General features: G+C 27.0%; 1 protein-coding gene across 2 annotated transcripts; it reads left to right on the top strand.

Moving 5' to 3' along the window:
- Positions 1-1,825: 1,825 nt before the first annotated feature.
- Positions 1,826-18,817, top strand: LOC112692128 (glycoprotein-N-acetylgalactosamine 3-beta-galactosyltransferase 1-like). 2 transcript variants are annotated; one of them, XM_025566695.1, is made up of 9 exons: positions 1,826-1,980; positions 14,046-14,097; positions 15,081-15,350; positions 15,410-15,562; positions 15,623-15,758; positions 16,983-17,101; positions 17,684-17,785; positions 18,251-18,408; positions 18,472-18,817. In XM_025566695.1, the coding sequence occupies exons 2-9, from the start codon at positions 14,055-14,057 to the stop codon at positions 18,676-18,678; spliced, it is 1,188 nt and encodes a 395-aa protein (XP_025422480.1). In that variant the 5' UTR covers positions 1,826-1,980; positions 14,046-14,054; the 3' UTR covers positions 18,679-18,817. The 2 variants fall into 2 exon arrangements, with proteins under 2 accessions (XP_025422480.1, XP_025422479.1); XM_025566694.1 differs by lacking the exon at positions 1,826-1,980 and adding an exon at positions 10,283-11,010.
- Positions 18,818-19,570: the final 753 nt, after the last annotated feature.

Here is a 19,570-nt window from a genome sequence, read left to right on the forward strand (position 1 = left end):
ATATTTATTAATAGAACACGATACTTTCATTGTTTAAAAACCATTAAAAAGTTGTAGCATTTTTTATTTATAAGTGAACTATAAAGTAAAATACTGAAGTTTTCATTTCATTTTAAAACAACAATATTTGTCAATATTTTTTTCGCGATATGTTAATGGAACTAATGAGTTGAGTAATGAGTGTGTATTATCATTGATTATAAATAGTATAGATAGCTCACTGCAATATAAAATACGCGGCTCGTTAAATGGCGGGTGTCGCTACGAGGCGCTTCGCGCAGTTATTAGTTTTGGCGGGTGTCGTTATAATCGCTAGTAGTTTACAAAAGTGGGGTTGCTCCATTTTAATAATAGATAGGTCTATTTTATGTTTAATACCTAAATATAATAAAAATTGTCTATAATATACCTATACAGGTCATACTATTAAGTTTTCATCGGAAAAAGGTTATGACTATTATAAGCATGCAAAACAATGCGAGTCCTCACTATTTACGTCTCACCGAGGACCGACCGCCGACGTTTAGCAACGATTAAAAATAATATTATTTTATTCCATTATAATTGACAAAATTCCTTATCGCCCTCTATCGGCAAAAGTTTCTTACGTAGCATATTTTGTATTGCAGTGAGCTATCTATACTATTTATAATCAATGGTATTATATATTGTATGTGATTATAAAATTATTTTATAGTTTTAAATTAATATCTGGTTCTAAAATCTAAATAAAGACGGATAAACACAAGTTATTTAAGTATTAAACTAGTCGGCCTATAGAAACAGAATAGTACCTATTTGGTTTTACAATGCAATTTGCTAATATGAAATAAGTTATATGTACCGTAATTAAACAAACCTAATTAAAATATAAGTAGGTACATATAAATATTAAGGTATCTAAAAACCATTACTGTTGAAACCTTATTTAAAAAATTTAAATATTATTTTACCATATATAACAACAATTGGATAATAGTGTAAGGAGCGTTGAAAATATAAAAATAACAAATTTTAACAATATGAATACTACTAGTTTTCAAATATTCCATTGTTTTTAGAAAATTGATGAAAAATGTTTATTCTTACCTACGTATTAAGTCAACCAATACATAATATAAGCCGGTTAAAAATAATAATCGAAATATGATACCTAAATTGTTGTATGACATATATTATAAAAACACTAAAATATCCACATATAATACAATACATACAATATGCAAAATATCCACTAAATTTTAATTGCGTAGTGAAATATTTTTATGCTTGTTTTAGCATGCAATATGATCTACAAGGAAAAATGTGCAAATACATACACATTCAATTCATGCCATAGAACGGTTACAACTTACTATATTAAACAAACATTATCACATATATCTATTTGTGTACACTAATGAACTATGTGTGCTAATGTATACTTATAATATATATTCATAAAATAAAAACCAGGTTATTGTGCATTTAAAAGGAACCAAAAGAAAAATACGTATTGTAACAAGCGACATTTTCAATGCATTATTTCAATTTCGAAGTATCTATAGAAAATAATTCTGCATTTTTTAAATTTATTAATAACTAACAAAACTTTTCCATTGATATAAAATAGTACAACGTAATATAAAAAATATTTCATAACTATTCACTAGCCCAAAAATGTCCATAGTTAAAAATTATCTAGTATGAGACATAAGTGTAGATAAAAATATAGTTGCTGTTTACGATAAAAACTTGAATACAGAACTCGAATTGCGATACCATTACTGTAAACGGATGTTGTATTATTTTATCTATATAAGAAGAAACCATTCGCTCGCGTGCAACGTTAGAGATATGACGTATATCACTATACTTTGTATTGTGTCTAATTACATCGTGTTTAATACCATTCGATACGGAGTGAAGATCTACTACTGCTCATTCCGGTTCCATGTTAATCTTTCAGACACTCTCCAGCCTCTGTTCTGGAAAAATCTGGTAATAACAATTATATTATTATTCTATACATAATATCAGTTTCACCGTGTATCGCCATTTATCGTGCCGATATATGTATTATACCTTATTGTGTCGAACTTCTCGGCCTAGCCGGTGGACGTTCATATATATATATCATCCATATATATATATATATATATATATATATTTTAATATATCATAATAAGTAGTTACGTAAATAAATATACGACTAATGCACGCGATTCCATATCAAAAAATACTGAAGCCACATTATCATCAACCGCTATTCCAAATCGCGTACCCAGTGATTCAAGTTAACGAAGTCTTTTCCGATAATAATAATTCAAACACCGAATTTAAAACGACCAAATCCAAATTGAAACGTCCTTATCCTTTTACTAGTTCTACTGAAAAATAAAATAAAATTATGAAACCAGTTTTTGTCTGTACAAATAGATTTAATATTCTTAACACTAGCGAAAATGTAGGCGATACGGAAATGCACAATGCACCCAAAAATAATCCCGTCAGTAATACCGGTCGAAAAAATCCGCTACCTCCACCGATTGTACACAATGTCGGAAATTTTATCGATCTGCGTAATGATTTAATAAACCTTGTTGGCTCCGACAGTTTCTACTTCAAATCTTCCGTAAACAATTTAAAAATTATTGCAAATAAAAATCAGAAATCCTATTGAGCAGTCATTACATATTTAAAAACAGGCATTGCCGAATATCATACTTATCAAGCTCGTGAAAACAAAGCATTTCGGCTTCTTTCTCTAATGAGCTCCTATTCCCTCCTTGTCTCAAATCAAATACCTAGGTATAACTTTAGATAAGAGATTAACCGGCTGGAACCCGATCGATCACGAGTGATCTTTTTCGTAACCCAATTGAGTACGGTTGCAATCAAACAATAGGAACCAAAAAAAAAAAAAACCCAAAAACTACACGATTAAGCACGAAAATGGGTGCGACCGTTGCCGCTTTGTACCGTAGAATATTTCATTAATTCACCATTTTTTCTAATCCCAATAAACCTATACTTGAAAGCTCCGACATTAGCCAACTCTGTGCCTCTCTCGGATAAAATAATTTTTATTTCATTATTTTCCATTTCAATTTTCAAAATACACGTTATTTAGGAATACAACACGAGCACACGAGACAACAGAACAGACTGGCTATTATTTACAGCGTAGGTACATACAATAATAAAGGCTAACCTAAAGGCCCGGCACACATTGAGACGCAGGTGACGCAGCGCAGCGTAGTTTTCTGTAATCTATTAGTTAGAACGTACTAACACATATTGGGAGTCAGGGCAGGACAGAGCAGTGCTGTGCCTGTGTCAACCTGCGTCACGCAGTGTCCGCGACACAGATTACTGCACACGTGCCGTACAGTTTTGGAAATTACGATATTACATAATTTTAAACTAAACTTGTTAATTAAGTCAAGCTTTTATAATAATTACGATGGAAGAAACTCTAATAGAAGCCATCAGATATTATAATTTATTGTATGATACTAGACAAATTGAATTCACCGTGACTTAGTCTTCTCTTCTTAAAATTACTTTTCCACATTTTTTTTTCTTTACTTAACGAATACAACAAAATTAATTCATCAAATTCGTCATGGGAATTTGATTCAGAACTTAAATGTATTAAATTTTCGGCCATAATACTATCGCTCATGCTGGTAACTGTGAACAACAACTGTCAGTGAAACGTCAGAACTGCGTAGTAATATGCGCTCACTTAGGTAGCGCAGTTTTTCCTGCGCTGCGCTGACCTACGCTGTGCTGCGTTGCTTGCGTCTCCATGTGCACCGGACCTAACAGTGCAATCGTTGTAAATAAAATCTGATTTCCTTTCTATCAAAGTTATTTTAAACTTCCGTGGAACCCATCAATCTACAGCGAAATTTTTTTCGACTAATATTTAGTTAGTTTCCTATTAGTAATCTATAATATATACTAGCAAAAATCTGACTACGTTGTACACAATATTTTTTTTTACCGTGCTCAATCAGGTCGTCAAAAAGGTCGGCCGATAACGACCTTGCTCAATCGGGTATCACGGAATTAACCTGGGGTCCACACCTCAAATTCAAAAGAAGATTACTAAACACTAGATCCCACTTATTACGTCCTATACTAAAATTTAAACTTCCACTTCTTAACAAAATACTATTATATAAGTCAATGCTAAGACCAATTCAGTCTTATGGTGTCCAAATATGGGGTTTCGCCTAACCAGAGCCGTGCCTAGGGGGGTGCGAGAGGTACGTATGCACCGGAAGCCATTAACACTCGGGCGCTAAAAGCTTTTCATAATCTAAGTAAAATTACTGAAAGTTAACCATATTATTTAATTCAAAATATTTAATACGTTTAACGCCATGGTCTCGCGCGTAGTCGACATCATTAATAATGTCTTGATGGCGGTGTTGCTAATTTATTTTTAGTATTGGTATTTATTTTTGCCCCGAAATCAACGAGATGACAAATCAACAATAATATACCATTCATAAAATTATTAAAATAATAAAAGATTGTATACAAAAATCAGCCTCGTGAATAAAGGAAATAATTAGAATGAGAGCAGATTTTGAAATTTAGAATGCTGAAAGTATTGAATGGATTATTGAGAGACTAATTAGGATATTGCGTTTGGTATGTAAGGAAGGGCAGTCAAAGAGAATATAAGATAGAGTATAGATTTTTTTTTCTAAATGGAGTGTGCAGAGAAGGGAACAGTGGCGCAACTTGACGATAAGGGGCCTATGTGAAAATGTCCAGACTTATATTATTATTTATTGTTATTATATTAAAACAGACAACATAATATGTGTATATTACAGATTATAATAGAAATATTGTAAAGGACAAAAGTAATATCAGAAGAGATCTCGAGGCCTCCCAAAACCGGAGGTCTCTGTGAATTGTACACCCAATAATCCCGATAATTGCACCTCTGGAAAGGAATCATTAAGATTAAATTTGTAAGCAACATGGTAAGAAATGATGGCCAGTGCGTAATCGGTTAAATTTGATTACGAGGGATCTGGAAAGAGTGAGATCGTTGAACCATATAACGGGTCTGGTATAACGGGAACTATAGATTTAAGTCTAGAGGCGAAATTTGCGGGTAACTTGTTCAAGTAGGTAGACCAGAGTGAGAAAACATGGCGTCGAAGAATCAGTTTGAGTTATATTACTTATATTGTACTTAAGTCGTTTATTATTTCTTTTATTAATTTAATAAATACAAAATAAATAGTTACATAAAACCCCATATTCTTAAGTAGTCTCCTTATAGTTTAAGCTTAGCTATAATTATAGGATCAAAAATACTTTGTAGAGGGATGAGGGCACTAAAAATGATTTTTGGCACCGGACGCTAATTATGCTAGGCACAGTACTGCGCCTAACCATCTTATCTAAAAACAATTGAAGCATTTCAAGCGATCTCCCTTCGTATAATCACATATGCCCGATGATATGTGTCTAATCTCACCCTCCACGATAACTTAAACATTGAACCAGTTGTAAATTTAGTTAAAACTCACTATAAAAAATTCCCCTTCAAATTAAATCATCACCCAAATCCTTTTATCGCAAACCAGCACACTTTCTCAATTTCTGGCAATCCTCCTCGTCGTCTTAAAAGACGTTGGTTTCGTGACCTATTAGTCTAAAATAACTGTCTGTTTGCTTAGCGTAACTCACCAAAAAGGTCCTATCACTGGATAGCTTCTCTGCTCTATGTCCCAAAGTCAAGTTTATAATATTACCACATTTGCTTATTGTATTTATTTAAATATAGATTGTAAATTTGTTTATTTTTAATAAAAAAAAAAAAAATTAAAAAAAAAATATGAGATAAATTTTAGTACTCAGTAAAGCTAATGGCTCGTAATCCGAACTCAAAATGAAAGAAAATCGAACCGAACTATTTATCATTTAGGTATGTTCGAAATTTGAACTAGAAAATATTCTTTATCAAACAATCTATAATTAATTTTCTATACTTCGTAGTTTATAATAAATATCATAGTAATATTAACTATTTTTTTTTTATATTATTACGATTAGGTATAGTAAAATAATTCCACGTTGAAGCATATAATTTATTTTGTAAATATCTATTGGTAATATTATTACAGATTATTTTTCATATGATCAAAACCATAAATCTATTTTTGGAAAAGTGAAAACGAAAAATATAAACGTTTTTTGTACTCTATATTTTAAAAAACTGTATGAGAAATAATAGTATTGGATGTTAATAAATAATTATTATAATTTATTATATATTTTTAAGTGTATTACATTTTGCATAATGTAAGTAAAATTTTCATAATTTCAACCTATTTATAAAAGGAAAAAAAAATTATGAGTTCGATAAAAAAATTGAATAGTTCGGTTAGGTCCGGGTTTATTTGAATAATTATAAGTTCAGTTCGATTTGTGTTCGTAATGCTTTGACAATGTTCGATTCGATAACGAAAAATCAGGTTCGAACCATCACTAATATTTATATTTAATAAGTTATTGATATAAATAAAATTAACATCGCTTACATAATTATAAGAAAAAATCATTATTTATATTGCGTTTATAAAAAAATATTAAGTTTTAATAAGTTAAAACTTTTAAAACTTTTTTTTAGATTTTATTTAGTTTTATTAAGTTTTTTTTTATAAATTAAAATACTTTTTTTTTTATTTATTTAAACTAACAATGTGTCCACATATTACATGTTATTACAAGGTATTATTTATATAATAATGATACGGTTAAAAGAAAATAATAATGATGTTGTGGAATGAAAATAATGGATAACTAATTTTTGAGATAATAATAATAATAATATATATATATATTCTAAATTGACAAAATGTAGTCGTTAATAATGATAGACTTGGTTGGATGTTACATAATTTCAATTAAAATTTTAGATAAAATTAATGAGGATAGGTCTGAGAAAAGATAAGATTATAAAGATATTATGAGACGGTGTGCAATAGTATTATGGAGAGATAATGCCTTTAGCTTTTAGTGTGTTTAGGACTGATGTAAGGAGGGAAATTAATGGATTAATTAAAGAGCTTAAATTGGATATGAGTTTTGAAAAGGTATTTGATATTTGTTCTGGTTGTTAGTGGCTTCTGCTTATGATTTTATTTTAGTTCTGGGTTGAGACTGTTGAGAGTGAGGGTCAGGATCTTTGACTGGTTGAAACTTTTGAGCAGATTTTTTAAATATTGACTCGAATGCTGGGCATCCTTTGAAGTTTACGGTGTGGTCTTTAGCGCATAGAGCGCATTTGGCTGGACTATTTCGGTCCTTGGTACACTCGATTGTCAGATGGTTTTCACCACATTTGACACATCGTGCTTCATGGTTGCAATAGTTCTTTGTATGTCCATAGTCTTGGCAATTATGGCATTGCGGTGGGCCACGACTTTTTTTGAATGGTTTTTCGATTTTCACTATTGTGTTGAGAAGAGATGTAATTTCATGGATATCATTGTTATTTTTTTGCTGACGGATATCTACGAAGAATACTGGAAGTGGGCAGTTGTTCCTGTTTTTGGTATTGTAAATACTCTTGACTGAATGTCCCTGTTCAGTAAAAGCAGAAGTAATATCGGTGTGTAAGGTGGAATTATGTAAATTTTTAATGACGACTCTGTATGTGTGATGACTTGGGGGGGGGGGTAAATGAATGGAAACTAGCGTTTGTTTCATGTAAATGATCTATTATTACATCGTAAGTTCGTTTATCGGTGGGTTGTGACGGAGTTGACTTACAGGTGTAACCATTTGGTCCGGTGATATTTTTTAGGACGGTGTTGAATACTGAGAAGTTGGATATGTTTTTGATGTGGATAGGAGGAGCCACGGGTTTAGCATTGTGAACTTTGTGAAGTGGTCTGTCCGGATCTTCCGTGGTGCTAGTTGAAAGTGTGGCGAGTACATTGTCTTCATCGGTGTTGAGTACGGCGTAACGGTTCGGGGTGATAAAAACTTTTTTTTTGTCGATTTGACTGGGTGAACTGTAGATAGGTTTTGTTTCGTTGTTTTAGGTGTATGCGGCATGATAATGACGTAATATTATTGTGACAAGTTATATAATAGCGATATGATAACGGAGCGCGGACAATTACGACGTGCGTGTGTTCATGTTGAACGTTGCGGCCGAACTTATTAAAATACTTGAAGATGCATTTTGAAGTTTTATCCTGGGGGCAATATTTGGTTGCTACGACTCTATGTAATGTTTTTATAAAAAATTGAGGGGTCGATTTGGATCTTAATTTGTATGAATTTTAAACTATTTATAATACTAATCACTATTAGTGTCGCCCGCGCTATGAGATCTCATCCATAAAATATAAAATGACACTTGAAATACCTTAAAAAAGTCTTTGAAAATATACCTACAAAACTATTGGCTATAAGGAATTACCAGAGTGAGATACAGTATGAGATCTTATGGTAGTCAACCTGTTAATATTTATAATGAAGTACTTATACTTGTAGCAAATTTTTTGTAGCAATTTCAAAGAATTTGTATTTTATATTTTAATAATACTTAAAAAAAAACTAAATAATTTCAAATTAAATTTAATTAAAGTTTTCACAAACATTTCTTCGCTTTTTAATTTGAAAACTTGTCAATATCACACAATGTAATACGTCAGATCTTTGTGATATCACTTTATACTTGTAATATCTACTCCCATAGCGTCCATATTTTTTAATTGAAATGTAGATCGTAATCTATTATTTATTCTTTTCAAAGAAGAAAATTATTTTTTATCAAAACAATTTTTATCATGCATTGTAAAAAAAAATATGTAGACAAGTTTTTACATTTCTATACGCATGTGATATTTGCATGTCATGAATAAAGTTCAAGCCAGTGTAATTTCTTGTCACCTAATGAGAAGATAATTAATTATGAAATTGAAAATATCCTTCTATAAAACTATTGTGTTCAAATCTAGTTTGTTTGCATACATTGACTGTACATTTTTTTATTTTTTTTATTTGTTTATTTTATTTATATCAGGATTTTCTTTAAATAAAAATCCTAATTTTTTCTCTACTTCAATGTATGCCACTTTACTTTTATTGAACTCGGATATAAATCTAAATTAAATTATTTAAAATTAATATCACTAATAAATTTTGCTCTTGGATATAATTGGCTATCTTTTGTGTCATTATACTAGTTAAATATTTATTTTGTAGAATTTTTTTCCTTGAACTTTGATATTCGATATTTTAATTTAAAAATCCCATAGATTCACTTTCATTGTCATCCAAATGTTCTTGAATATACAGCATAAAATTTATTGAGGAAATGTACAAGGGCCATATTGAAAATTAGTTTTTTGTTGAAGATTTACCAGGGATAATTCTATTAACTATTATTGATTTATTAATTTATCAATTTAATCGTGTGATTGAGATATATCGTGATGAATTCAGGTTTTGCGCTACAATATGATTGCATATAATATAATAAAAAATAAAAATTTAAAATATTTACTGTGACTTTTTTTGTTCTGTCTTTGTTAATCAGCTATAATTATGACTAAAATGTATACAACAATTTTGTTTGTTTATTGTCGGAGGAGGGCCCTATTTCAAGTGGGTCCAGTGCAAATGTCCTATTTGTTGCATAAATATGGTCTTGAATGTACATTACTTTTCTGGGGAAGAGTCGAGAAATTCATCACTTTGACATTAGTGGCACTGGCCATTTATAATATTTTATACGTTATAATTACAACATTTATACATTCCCTGGAAAAAATGAATTGGTCATTTAAAATTAAAAAGAAATTTTCGAATTTCGGTGTCCCTTCAATCTTAATATTAGTTGTGATTCTACCCTTTCCCGTGTGACGGGGTTCACGGGTATCTATAGTTACGTCGGTGCTCCTCTATTGATTGTCGTGTCCACGGGGTTGTAGAAATACGGTGCTGTTATAATACAACCCAATACAAGTACTACACAGAGGCGGAATGATATTTTAATAACTATTAGGTGTGCAAATACTTTTACTATTCTCGGCCGGTAATCGTTCAACTGCCTACGGTTACGGTCTACACTGTATACTGTACGTCATAATATTTTGGGTAATGGTACAACGGTACCCAGGGGACTAGGTAGAAGTTACCGAGTTTTCGAGTACAATTTATCGCGTTGCTACGTGAACACGGCGACGAGCGTGCGCGCGGCCCAAATCCCATCTGATCAGGCGTTCGGACGAGACTGTCAAGTGACAGCCGTTGAATCGTCGTTGTCTTCGTAGCGGCTAATCTCTAAACGCGTTATCTCACGTCCCGTGTACACTCGGCTACACGTAAACATGTTCGAAAACTAACAATTAATCAATTTGATTTACAATGCCGCAATGATATTGCTATCGTCACCGAACAATACGAATTTGCGGTGTTGCACGTTCTACGTGTTTCAGTGGGTTCCTACTGCGGCCCGTAGAACACACGGACGTCACCGCTACTGTACGCAATAACACATTAACTCGAAAAACGAAACGGATAATTTTTTATAGCCGCTGATAAGAAGGTTATATATATATATACATTCCGGTAAAATTACATTATTGTTTCGTTGTCGGCGGCCGTGCGGTTGTTCCCGCTGCGCGTACAGTTCGGTTGATAACTGACTGCCGCCGAGGTTGTTATAGTATTGCCACTTCGAGCTCGACGATCGAACCGAACTCCGCGAACTTATTCTTGTTGCACAGCTCATTTATTTTATTTTTTATTGTTATTTGATTATTATGATTACTTATTACGTATGTCGTTGCTGTAATTAGTTTTTTTTTTTTACTATTAATTATCTTCCGTCGTAACCATGCACATTGTTTCGAATGAAATTAAAACCGATGGATTACTTCAATGTAAATTACACTCCGTCAACGTTGCAAAGCTTTCGAGTATAACACCCAAATTCTACATCATATTCTTCGTATTTATATACATAATGTCGTTGTAAGTACATTTGTTGTTGTAAGACGTGTTATTGTCTTGATCTGGTAATCTTAAATAATTATCTGCAGTTTAGGTATTCAATTTAAGAACGTTAACAAAATTCAGATGTTCTTAGTAATCAATAATTGATATACTCGTTTAAATTGTGTCTAAAGACTAGGGCTTATGCATAATATATAGATTTAAATATACACAATAATATTTTTTTACCTAGTGGTTATTAGTTTGCAAAAAAAATTAATTTTATTTGCATAAAATATCATTACATTTATAATCTTACATACATAACAGTTCTGTAATCATAGATTTTTTTTCATTGTAATTTTTAACTACCTCCTAGGTACTGATTATTTTGTATTATAATATATGTAAAATATGTTTAGCTATGGTATATACTATCTTACTAAACTATAACATGGGTTTTTTTTTAACTTAGATGTTTTACTATTAATTTTGATCAATATAATTAAATTTACTCAATTATTTTAATAGATTAAAATTATTAGGTTTCTACACAGATATATAAATCGAGGTTTATACCTATGTTTATGGTTTTATATTATGTAATAAATTTAAATTCTTAAATTATATGTGGTAAATTGTAATATAATAAACTATATAGTAGACAGACACTTTCAAATTAATAAAGGTCAAAACATTTGATACTAGTTTTATATTTATTTAAAGTGGTCTTTTGTGTCCCCTGTTGGCTATTACTACTTTTAACAAGTATTCATTATATAGAGTCAGCATGAGATTATTGAAACCCACAATACATGTTTTGTGAAGTGTCCTTAAAAATAACTAGAATACATTTTTAAAATACTGTTTTATAGGAATGTTTTTAGTTAATATTATTTATATTTTAGTTTTATTTTCAATTAATAGGTAATTAAAATAAAATATAATAGAAAATATGTTATTCTATGTACTTCTTAGGTACCTATTATTTACCCATTATTTATCTATTATTATGATGATTTATTAGTGAGCATTCTCTGGGTTAGTTTAAGTTTTTTTTTTACTGTTAAATATAAAAATATGTATATTATATGAAGGTTTTATGTTTTTTTTGGGTTTTCATAATTGAAGAAATATAGTTAATTATTTCTTATCACAGTTTTACAATGTAATAAAGTAATGATTTTTTTGAAAGTAAATTATCAGTAGGAAAAACACTTAAATACATATAAATATATGTACATAGATACTAAATTAAAAAAATAATAATTGTATGATATTGGTTTTGAGCAGAGCCAGATTAATGAAATTAGTGGTTCTGGGCTAATTTATTTTTGGGGCCCTAATTTTACAAAAAAGTATTTTTATAATAATATGTCAATTTATATTAATTAGTTAAATCAGAAAATTATTTTTTCAGACAGCAAATTTACATTACATAGTAAATTTATTAAAAAATAAAATTTAGTTAAATGTTAAAATATAAAATATATGGTAATAACACAAAAATACAAACAAATGATTATTTAAAATATTTTTTTCTAGATTTATTTGATGCCAAAGTATCTAAAATGAAAGTTTTTTACATATCTCATTTTCAATTGACATAATTGTTAATGCGTTCAACCTATCTTTAATCTGTGTAGATCTTAGTTGATTTTTAATTATAGCCAACTTTGAGAATGAATGTTCTGATTTACGATTTGTCAACGGTATTGTCAGGTTTAATCTCAGTGCAAGATATACATTTGAAAAAACATCAATAAGTTGTCATTCATATAGAAGTTTTGCTATAGCACCACAATTGTCAATATCTGAAGAAACTGTTTTGATATAATGATAATAATGTGATATTTTTGTTTTCAAGTTATCATTGAAATCATTATGTTAAAACTGAATACAGTTATTTAATAAATCATGGTTTGAGTTATTGTCAGTTTTAAAGTTAACTAAAAATTTGAATCGAGAAAGAAAAAAAGTATAAGAATTTAATCTTCTGTCAAGTTCAGAAATCAATTTATCTATAATAACAAAGAAAGTATCGACTTCAAACTTTTTTTTGAAACCTATAAAACAAAACAAAATAACACAGTATATTGTGTTTTGTATGTACCTATCTAATTCAATAATATGTAGGTTGTCACAGATAATTATTTCTAATGATTAATATGATCGTGTCTTCAAATAATTATTATAATATTTAAATATTGTTAAAATCATATTTTTCTAATTATGTATCTATAACTGTAGAAAAGCTGCAAGCCCATTTTATTTTTTTGGAGGCCCTGGGTTCTAGTCCGATTAGCCCCCCCCCCTTAATCCGGCTTTGGCTCTGAGTATAAGTTTTTGCATTTTAGATGCCTAAAAATTCTTAATTATTTTAAAGTGAAATGTTATTTATGTATTAAATGTTTTGTAAAACTAATTGAATTTAGAATTTTATATATTTTACACGTTTATTATACTTTTAGATTCTAAATAGAGATATAATGTTATATTTTTCTATTATCAAATGTTTGGGTTGTAAATATACTATAAAAGTATTATATTGATATTTTAAAATACAAAATCCAATACAATATATAATACTTAAAGAAAAAAGTTTTTTTTTTTATTGCTTTTATTTTTACAATATTATAGAATAACAATTATTAGAATTTAGATACGAAAAAAAAAAAAAAAATAAAATAAAATAATAGTAAAAAAAGTTTTTATTTTTATAAAATAACTTATTGTGTGTTTAATGATTGAAAATTGAATTTGAATATTTTTAATTATTATTATAAATGAAGAAGTTTTGAACTAGCTAACTTTTAAACCTTTTAATACATTTTTTTTTAAATAAAAGTATTTAATTTTCTGTGTTTAAACTTCATACAAGTATGCAAATTATTTCATTACATTTATGGATTTAAGATGCAAGTATATTTTATGATATGTAGTCAATTCAACTATATCTATGTATATATTATAAGTAGTAACCTTCTGTCAACATTTTTTTTTTTTTGAAATTGACTTATTATTGTTTTCAAAATTATAATTATATTGATAATTAACACAATGTTTTTTTTTAGAATTAGCCAATGAATAAAGAAAATTATTTTAAATTAACTACAATGAAAAATGGTAAGAAAATATTTTTATTTATTAAAAATAACATTTTGGTTCATTTTTTACAGTATAATATGTACTTTATAAATAATTTTTTTATTTTTAACATTAGATTTAAAATTAGTTTTTAAATATATAACTTTATTTAATTATTACTTAAAAGTTTTAAAATAAGATGATAGTATATAAATTATGTAAGGCCATCAGTTTGATATTCAAATATTGGTTGGTTTCTCTATAAATTATATAAAGAAATAGGTACTCTATCACTGATGGAATATACTTGTTTAATCAATATCTTTATTTCTTAAACTTATTTGGTCAGTGGTAGGTAAGCTACTGGTTTTAACCCAAGATCACTAAAATAACTATTTGTCTATAGTTGAAAAAAAATTATATTGTTACAAATATAAAATAATAAAACAGTATTCCTATTTCTTAAACAAGGAAATTAATTATTTTTTAGTGGAATTTGTCAATTGTTTAGATAAAATATAAAACTTATTAGTTTATTTTCCTGGTAAAAAGGAAAGAATATGTTGAACATCTCTCTTTAAATTTATTCTTAGATTGTAATAGGAGAATATTTTTATGATGATCATGTAAAATTTATACATAGTAAGCATAAAACAAAATTAAATATTGTAGTGAAATAGCTTTATAAAATCTTATATTTTATTTTACGGATTTTAAGAATATACAATATTGCATATGTAATGTTTAATCACAAAGAAATAATTCATTGTTTAAAAAAAATTATCCTTTAGAAAATAGAGGTTAGTTTAGTGGGAACGTTTTATTTTGTTAGTATAACATATTAATTTTCATTGTTAAATTTAATTATAATATTAAAATTCAGTTATAATTTTATTAAAGGTTTTTATTTAATTTACTTAATTTTGATTTAAAAAAAATATTTACTTATTAAATGTTAAAAATTATATAAATACATAGAAGTATTTAATAAATTCAATAAATGTGTATTTTTTTGTTTTCAGAAATTTTTTATTTAAGCCGACCCAGCATTAAAAAAAATGTTTTATTAACCTTCTGTATTGGTGTACTATTTGGTATATTTTTTGCCTACACTACTGTATCTATAACTGAATGCCATTTTAAAGATATCAAAATACTTCCATCGAAGTTTTCCTATGAAACAAAAAAATATAGTGATCATCATTCACACGGACATGGAAACTATAATGAAGGTTTATTTAATGATTCAATTATAATGAAAGATCATGGGGTAAATGAAACTTTACATTTTCGTAAGTCAAGCTAGGTTCAATCTATAAATAAGTTTTTATTTCAATGTAATATATTTTAGATGAAGATATTGTGGCTCAGGAATTGAAAAAACGGATTAGAGTTATTTGTTGGATTATGACTAGTCCTAGTAATCATATAAAAAAAGCAAGGCATGTAAAAGCTACATGGGGTAAACGTTGCAATAGATTACTTTTTATGAGTACTGTTGAAGGTTAGTGTATTATAATGTACTTATTGTAATAGAGATGTAATAAAATATATTTTCTTATAGATAAAAGTTTACCTACTATTGCTTTACCTGTTAAAGAAGGTAGAAATCACCTTTGGGGTAAAACTAAAGAAGCATTTAAGTATATATATCAACATTATAACGATTATGATTATGTATTGAAAGCTGATGATGACACGTATGTTACGCATTTTATTTTATGAATAGTATTTTATTACTCATTTAGTTTAAAAAAATCCCAATAATTATAAAACATTCTTTTCAAATATATTTAGTGTTAATATTTGAATACTCATTTTAAATAGTTTTTTTGAAATACTGTACAATATAATTATGAAAATTGTAAAAATGTAATTGTTAATAAAATATGAAAAGGAGTGTTTGTTTAATTTTCAAATATAATACAAACAAACTTCATTATATTAATTTATTCAGAAATTCTAAGCATAAATATTTTATTTAGTTTCACTCAATTGTTTGTCAGCATGTGATGTTGAGTATTATTTAAAATTATTGTATATTTAAGTATAATTTATTGTACGAAAAGTAAAAAATAATTAAAAAGTACTTAATATATTTATAAAGTATTTCAAATAATTTGATTTGCCATTACATTTTATGCTATTTTATAAACTATTTTATCTGTATTATAAATTAGAAGTTCCTAAATTAAGGCCTAAAATCTTGTAGTAGTCTAGAAGATTGTTATAATTATTTTGATCATCATTTACAAAAAAAATAAAGCTTAAAATTTGCTACAAATATGCATTTAAAATGTAATAAAATTCAAAAAATTAATTTGTATTATATATTATTATGAAAAAAGGGTATTAAAAAAATGTAATTGTATAAAGATTTTGTGACCAGTAGCCTGTTTTAAACTAGTTACTGCATTAAAGCACAAGCATCTTATACTTTTTATCTCTCTCGTAAAGCCAGTTTAATTGGCTAATAAATTGTTTATCATATGTCTTACAATAAAAAATAAAAGAAGAATTTCTAACTATTGATCACTTTATACAAAATAATATATTACAATAATTTTAAATGTAAGTTATGATATTGATTATAAATTTACATTAAATGTTTAAATTATACAAATATATCTATTTTATAATAAATATCCATATATACAATGTATATACAATTTGTATGTATGATTTTAATAACATTCATTATTTGATTAACTTATAAGTTTTTTTTGGAATTTTAAAGTTAACATTCTAGTTGTATAAAATAATATTATAATATTAAATATCTTATAATTTATTTAATTTCTGAATATAAAACCCTTATAACTTCTCAAGCTAAATATGTATTAATATATTTCAAATTAATAACATTTATATTTAATATTATATAATTGACTCTTTCATGTTATTGTGTTTATATTTGTTTTTAGATATGTTATAGTAGAAAATTTAAGGTATATGTTGACTGCATATGATCCAAATGATCCAGTCTTTTTGGGCTGTAGATTTAAACCTTATGTTAAACAAGGATATATGAGTGGAGGTGCAGGTAATTTATACTTTAAATTAATCATTTTATAATATTGGTATATTATAAAACAGGAGTAGTTGATGTATAGTTAAGTTATTTTTAACTAACTTAACCTATAATTTTATTAAAAAATGTAGTACTAATTTCAGCTTATAAAATTAAATAGTTTGTTCATTTTTTACATTTTAGTATTAATCTGAAAATTAAAATTTCAATTAATTTCTTTTGGTATATTTTCAATTTTAGTGTCTTTATGTTGATTTAATCATTCTACATTCCAATTATATTATATATACTTCTAAATTGTTTTGTGAACACTGAAGTTTGAAAAATATTGAACTTCATTTAGAATCATTTGAGGAATTATTAATAATGACTTAAAATCCATAATAATAATAATATAAATAATCTAGTATCTTAAATCTTGTAGGTGTCCATAAAAACACATTTTTTACTCTATCTTAACTATTAAATTACATTTGATATGATTATAATTATAATTTATACTATAAGTATGTATATTTTGTTAAAGCTATTTGATGCTGTGTTTATTATTTTTAAATTGTTTATATTTACCTTTCAAATATATATATTATATAGGTTATTTGTTAAGCAAAGAATCAGTTAAGAGGTTTGTAGAAGAAGCTATACCTCATAAACAGTGTCGGCAAGATAGTGGTGGAGCTGAAGATGTTGAAATTGGTTAGTTCTTTATTAATTATAAACTATTTATGATATATAGTATAAGTAACAATATTAATCTGGTACATAGATATTTTATATTCATTGGCATTCATTGTAGAATTTTGTTAAATAATTAGGGCTTTAGTCCTCATTAAATCTAATAAAAAGAGTAGTTATACTTTAGTCTTTAATACATACTGTTAGTTGGAACATTTTTAAGATTTTTTTTTATGATAATAATGATAATCAATACTTAATATTGTAAACATTTAAAATAATGTTTAAAAAATGTTAAGTTAATTTTTAACTTAAAATTAATTATTAATAGTATAAACAGGACGGAAAGTTAAGTATATGATAATTATTGCTTAAATATTTATTTATTATTGTTATTTTATTAATGGATGTTCTGAATTTTGCATATATATATTTGTTGAATGTATTTAAAACATGATAATTTATTTGATACTTAATTTGTTTAAGGTATTTGTCTTCAACTAGTTGGAGTAAAAGCTGGAGATTCTCGAGATAGTTTAGGTCGTGGGCGTTTCTTTCCATTTGTTCCAGAACACCATCTTATACCTGGCCATACAGATCCAAATTTTTGGTATTGGAAATATATTTTTTATCCAATAGTAGAGGTAAAAGGAAAAATATGTATTTTCTCCCAATTGTATTATTAATTATTTTTAATATCTGTATAGGGTATGGATTGTTGTTCAGATACAGCAATTTCATTTCATTACATTGATCCTAATAATATGTATGTACTCGAGTATTTAATTTATCATTTACGACCATATGGAGTATCCCAAAATATTGACCAAGCCATCATAAACAAATTTCATCTCAACAAGGGCAGCAATGTTACTAAGACTGATAAGCTGAGCAATAAAACACAACATAATTAAATTTGTTAGCTGTATAACTTATTGTTCAAACATTTCACTGGATAATGGACAGTGTTCATTCTTGTTGTATATTTATAACTATATTTTTGCATAATTTAGAATAATTAATTCCGTGCCATTTGCATGTCTGTTTTCAGAACATTTTACTAGTCAACAACTTATGGCAAATCCTAGTCAATTTGCTCATAAAGTTCTAAAGATGGAGCTTGATTTCTTTAATTATTTTCTTTCTTATTATTTCATGTTTAATATAATTATGCACTGTGTTTAATTATATTCATGCTCATTTATTGTTAAATAATTAAATAAAATATTATGTATCATGATATTTACCAAATACATTTCTAAATCTTGTCCTATGAATCAACCAAAGATATTATTTTATAATTGCTTATAAAATGTCTTTAATAATATTATTTGCTATTAGTTATTCATTTGTTTATAAACTACACAGTCATTATGTAAACTACTTATTATTTATATTATTGTATAAAAGAAAAAAACTGTGATTTATATTAAAGAACAATTAATTAGTTTAGTTACATTTGACTTAAATGTCAATGTTTAAAATGGTTTTAATATCTTATAATATATTATTATAGTATTATTTATTTAAAAGAGTGTACCATTTTTTATAAATACATTGTGAATTTGATGACTATGTTCTTTGACATTATTTATAACATTCTTATTATATATCCTATATATTATATTAAATATTTACAAACTTGTGTATTTTATCATATAATTATTGTGGCCTTAAATAATCTTAAATCATAGATTATTTTAATTATTTATTATTTTTTATATTTTTCAATAAATAAATAAAAAAAGTTATGTACAAAGAATAGCATTTATTTAAAGACATAATAAAAAACTAGATGTCTTGGTA

This window comes from Sipha flava, unplaced genomic scaffold, assembly GCF_003268045.1.
Source record: "Sipha flava isolate LNK unplaced genomic scaffold, YSA_version1 70_pilon_pilon, whole genome shotgun sequence".
Lineage (NCBI taxonomy): Eukaryota > Metazoa > Arthropoda > Insecta > Hemiptera > Aphididae > Sipha > Sipha flava.

Excerpts from the sequence above, each read along its gene's own strand:
- LOC112692128 (XM_025566695.1), top strand. The coding sequence starts at position 14,055 with ATGAATAAAGAAAATTATTTTAAATTAACTACAATGAAAAATG. Across the intron at positions 17,102-17,683 it reads ATATATGAGTGGAGGTGCAG|GTTATTTGTTAAGCAAAGAA; the intron begins GTAATTTATACT and ends TATATTATATAG. Across the intron at positions 18,409-18,471 it reads TTTTTTATCCAATAGTAGAG|GGTATGGATTGTTGTTCAGA; the intron begins GTAAAAGGAAAA and ends ATATCTGTATAG.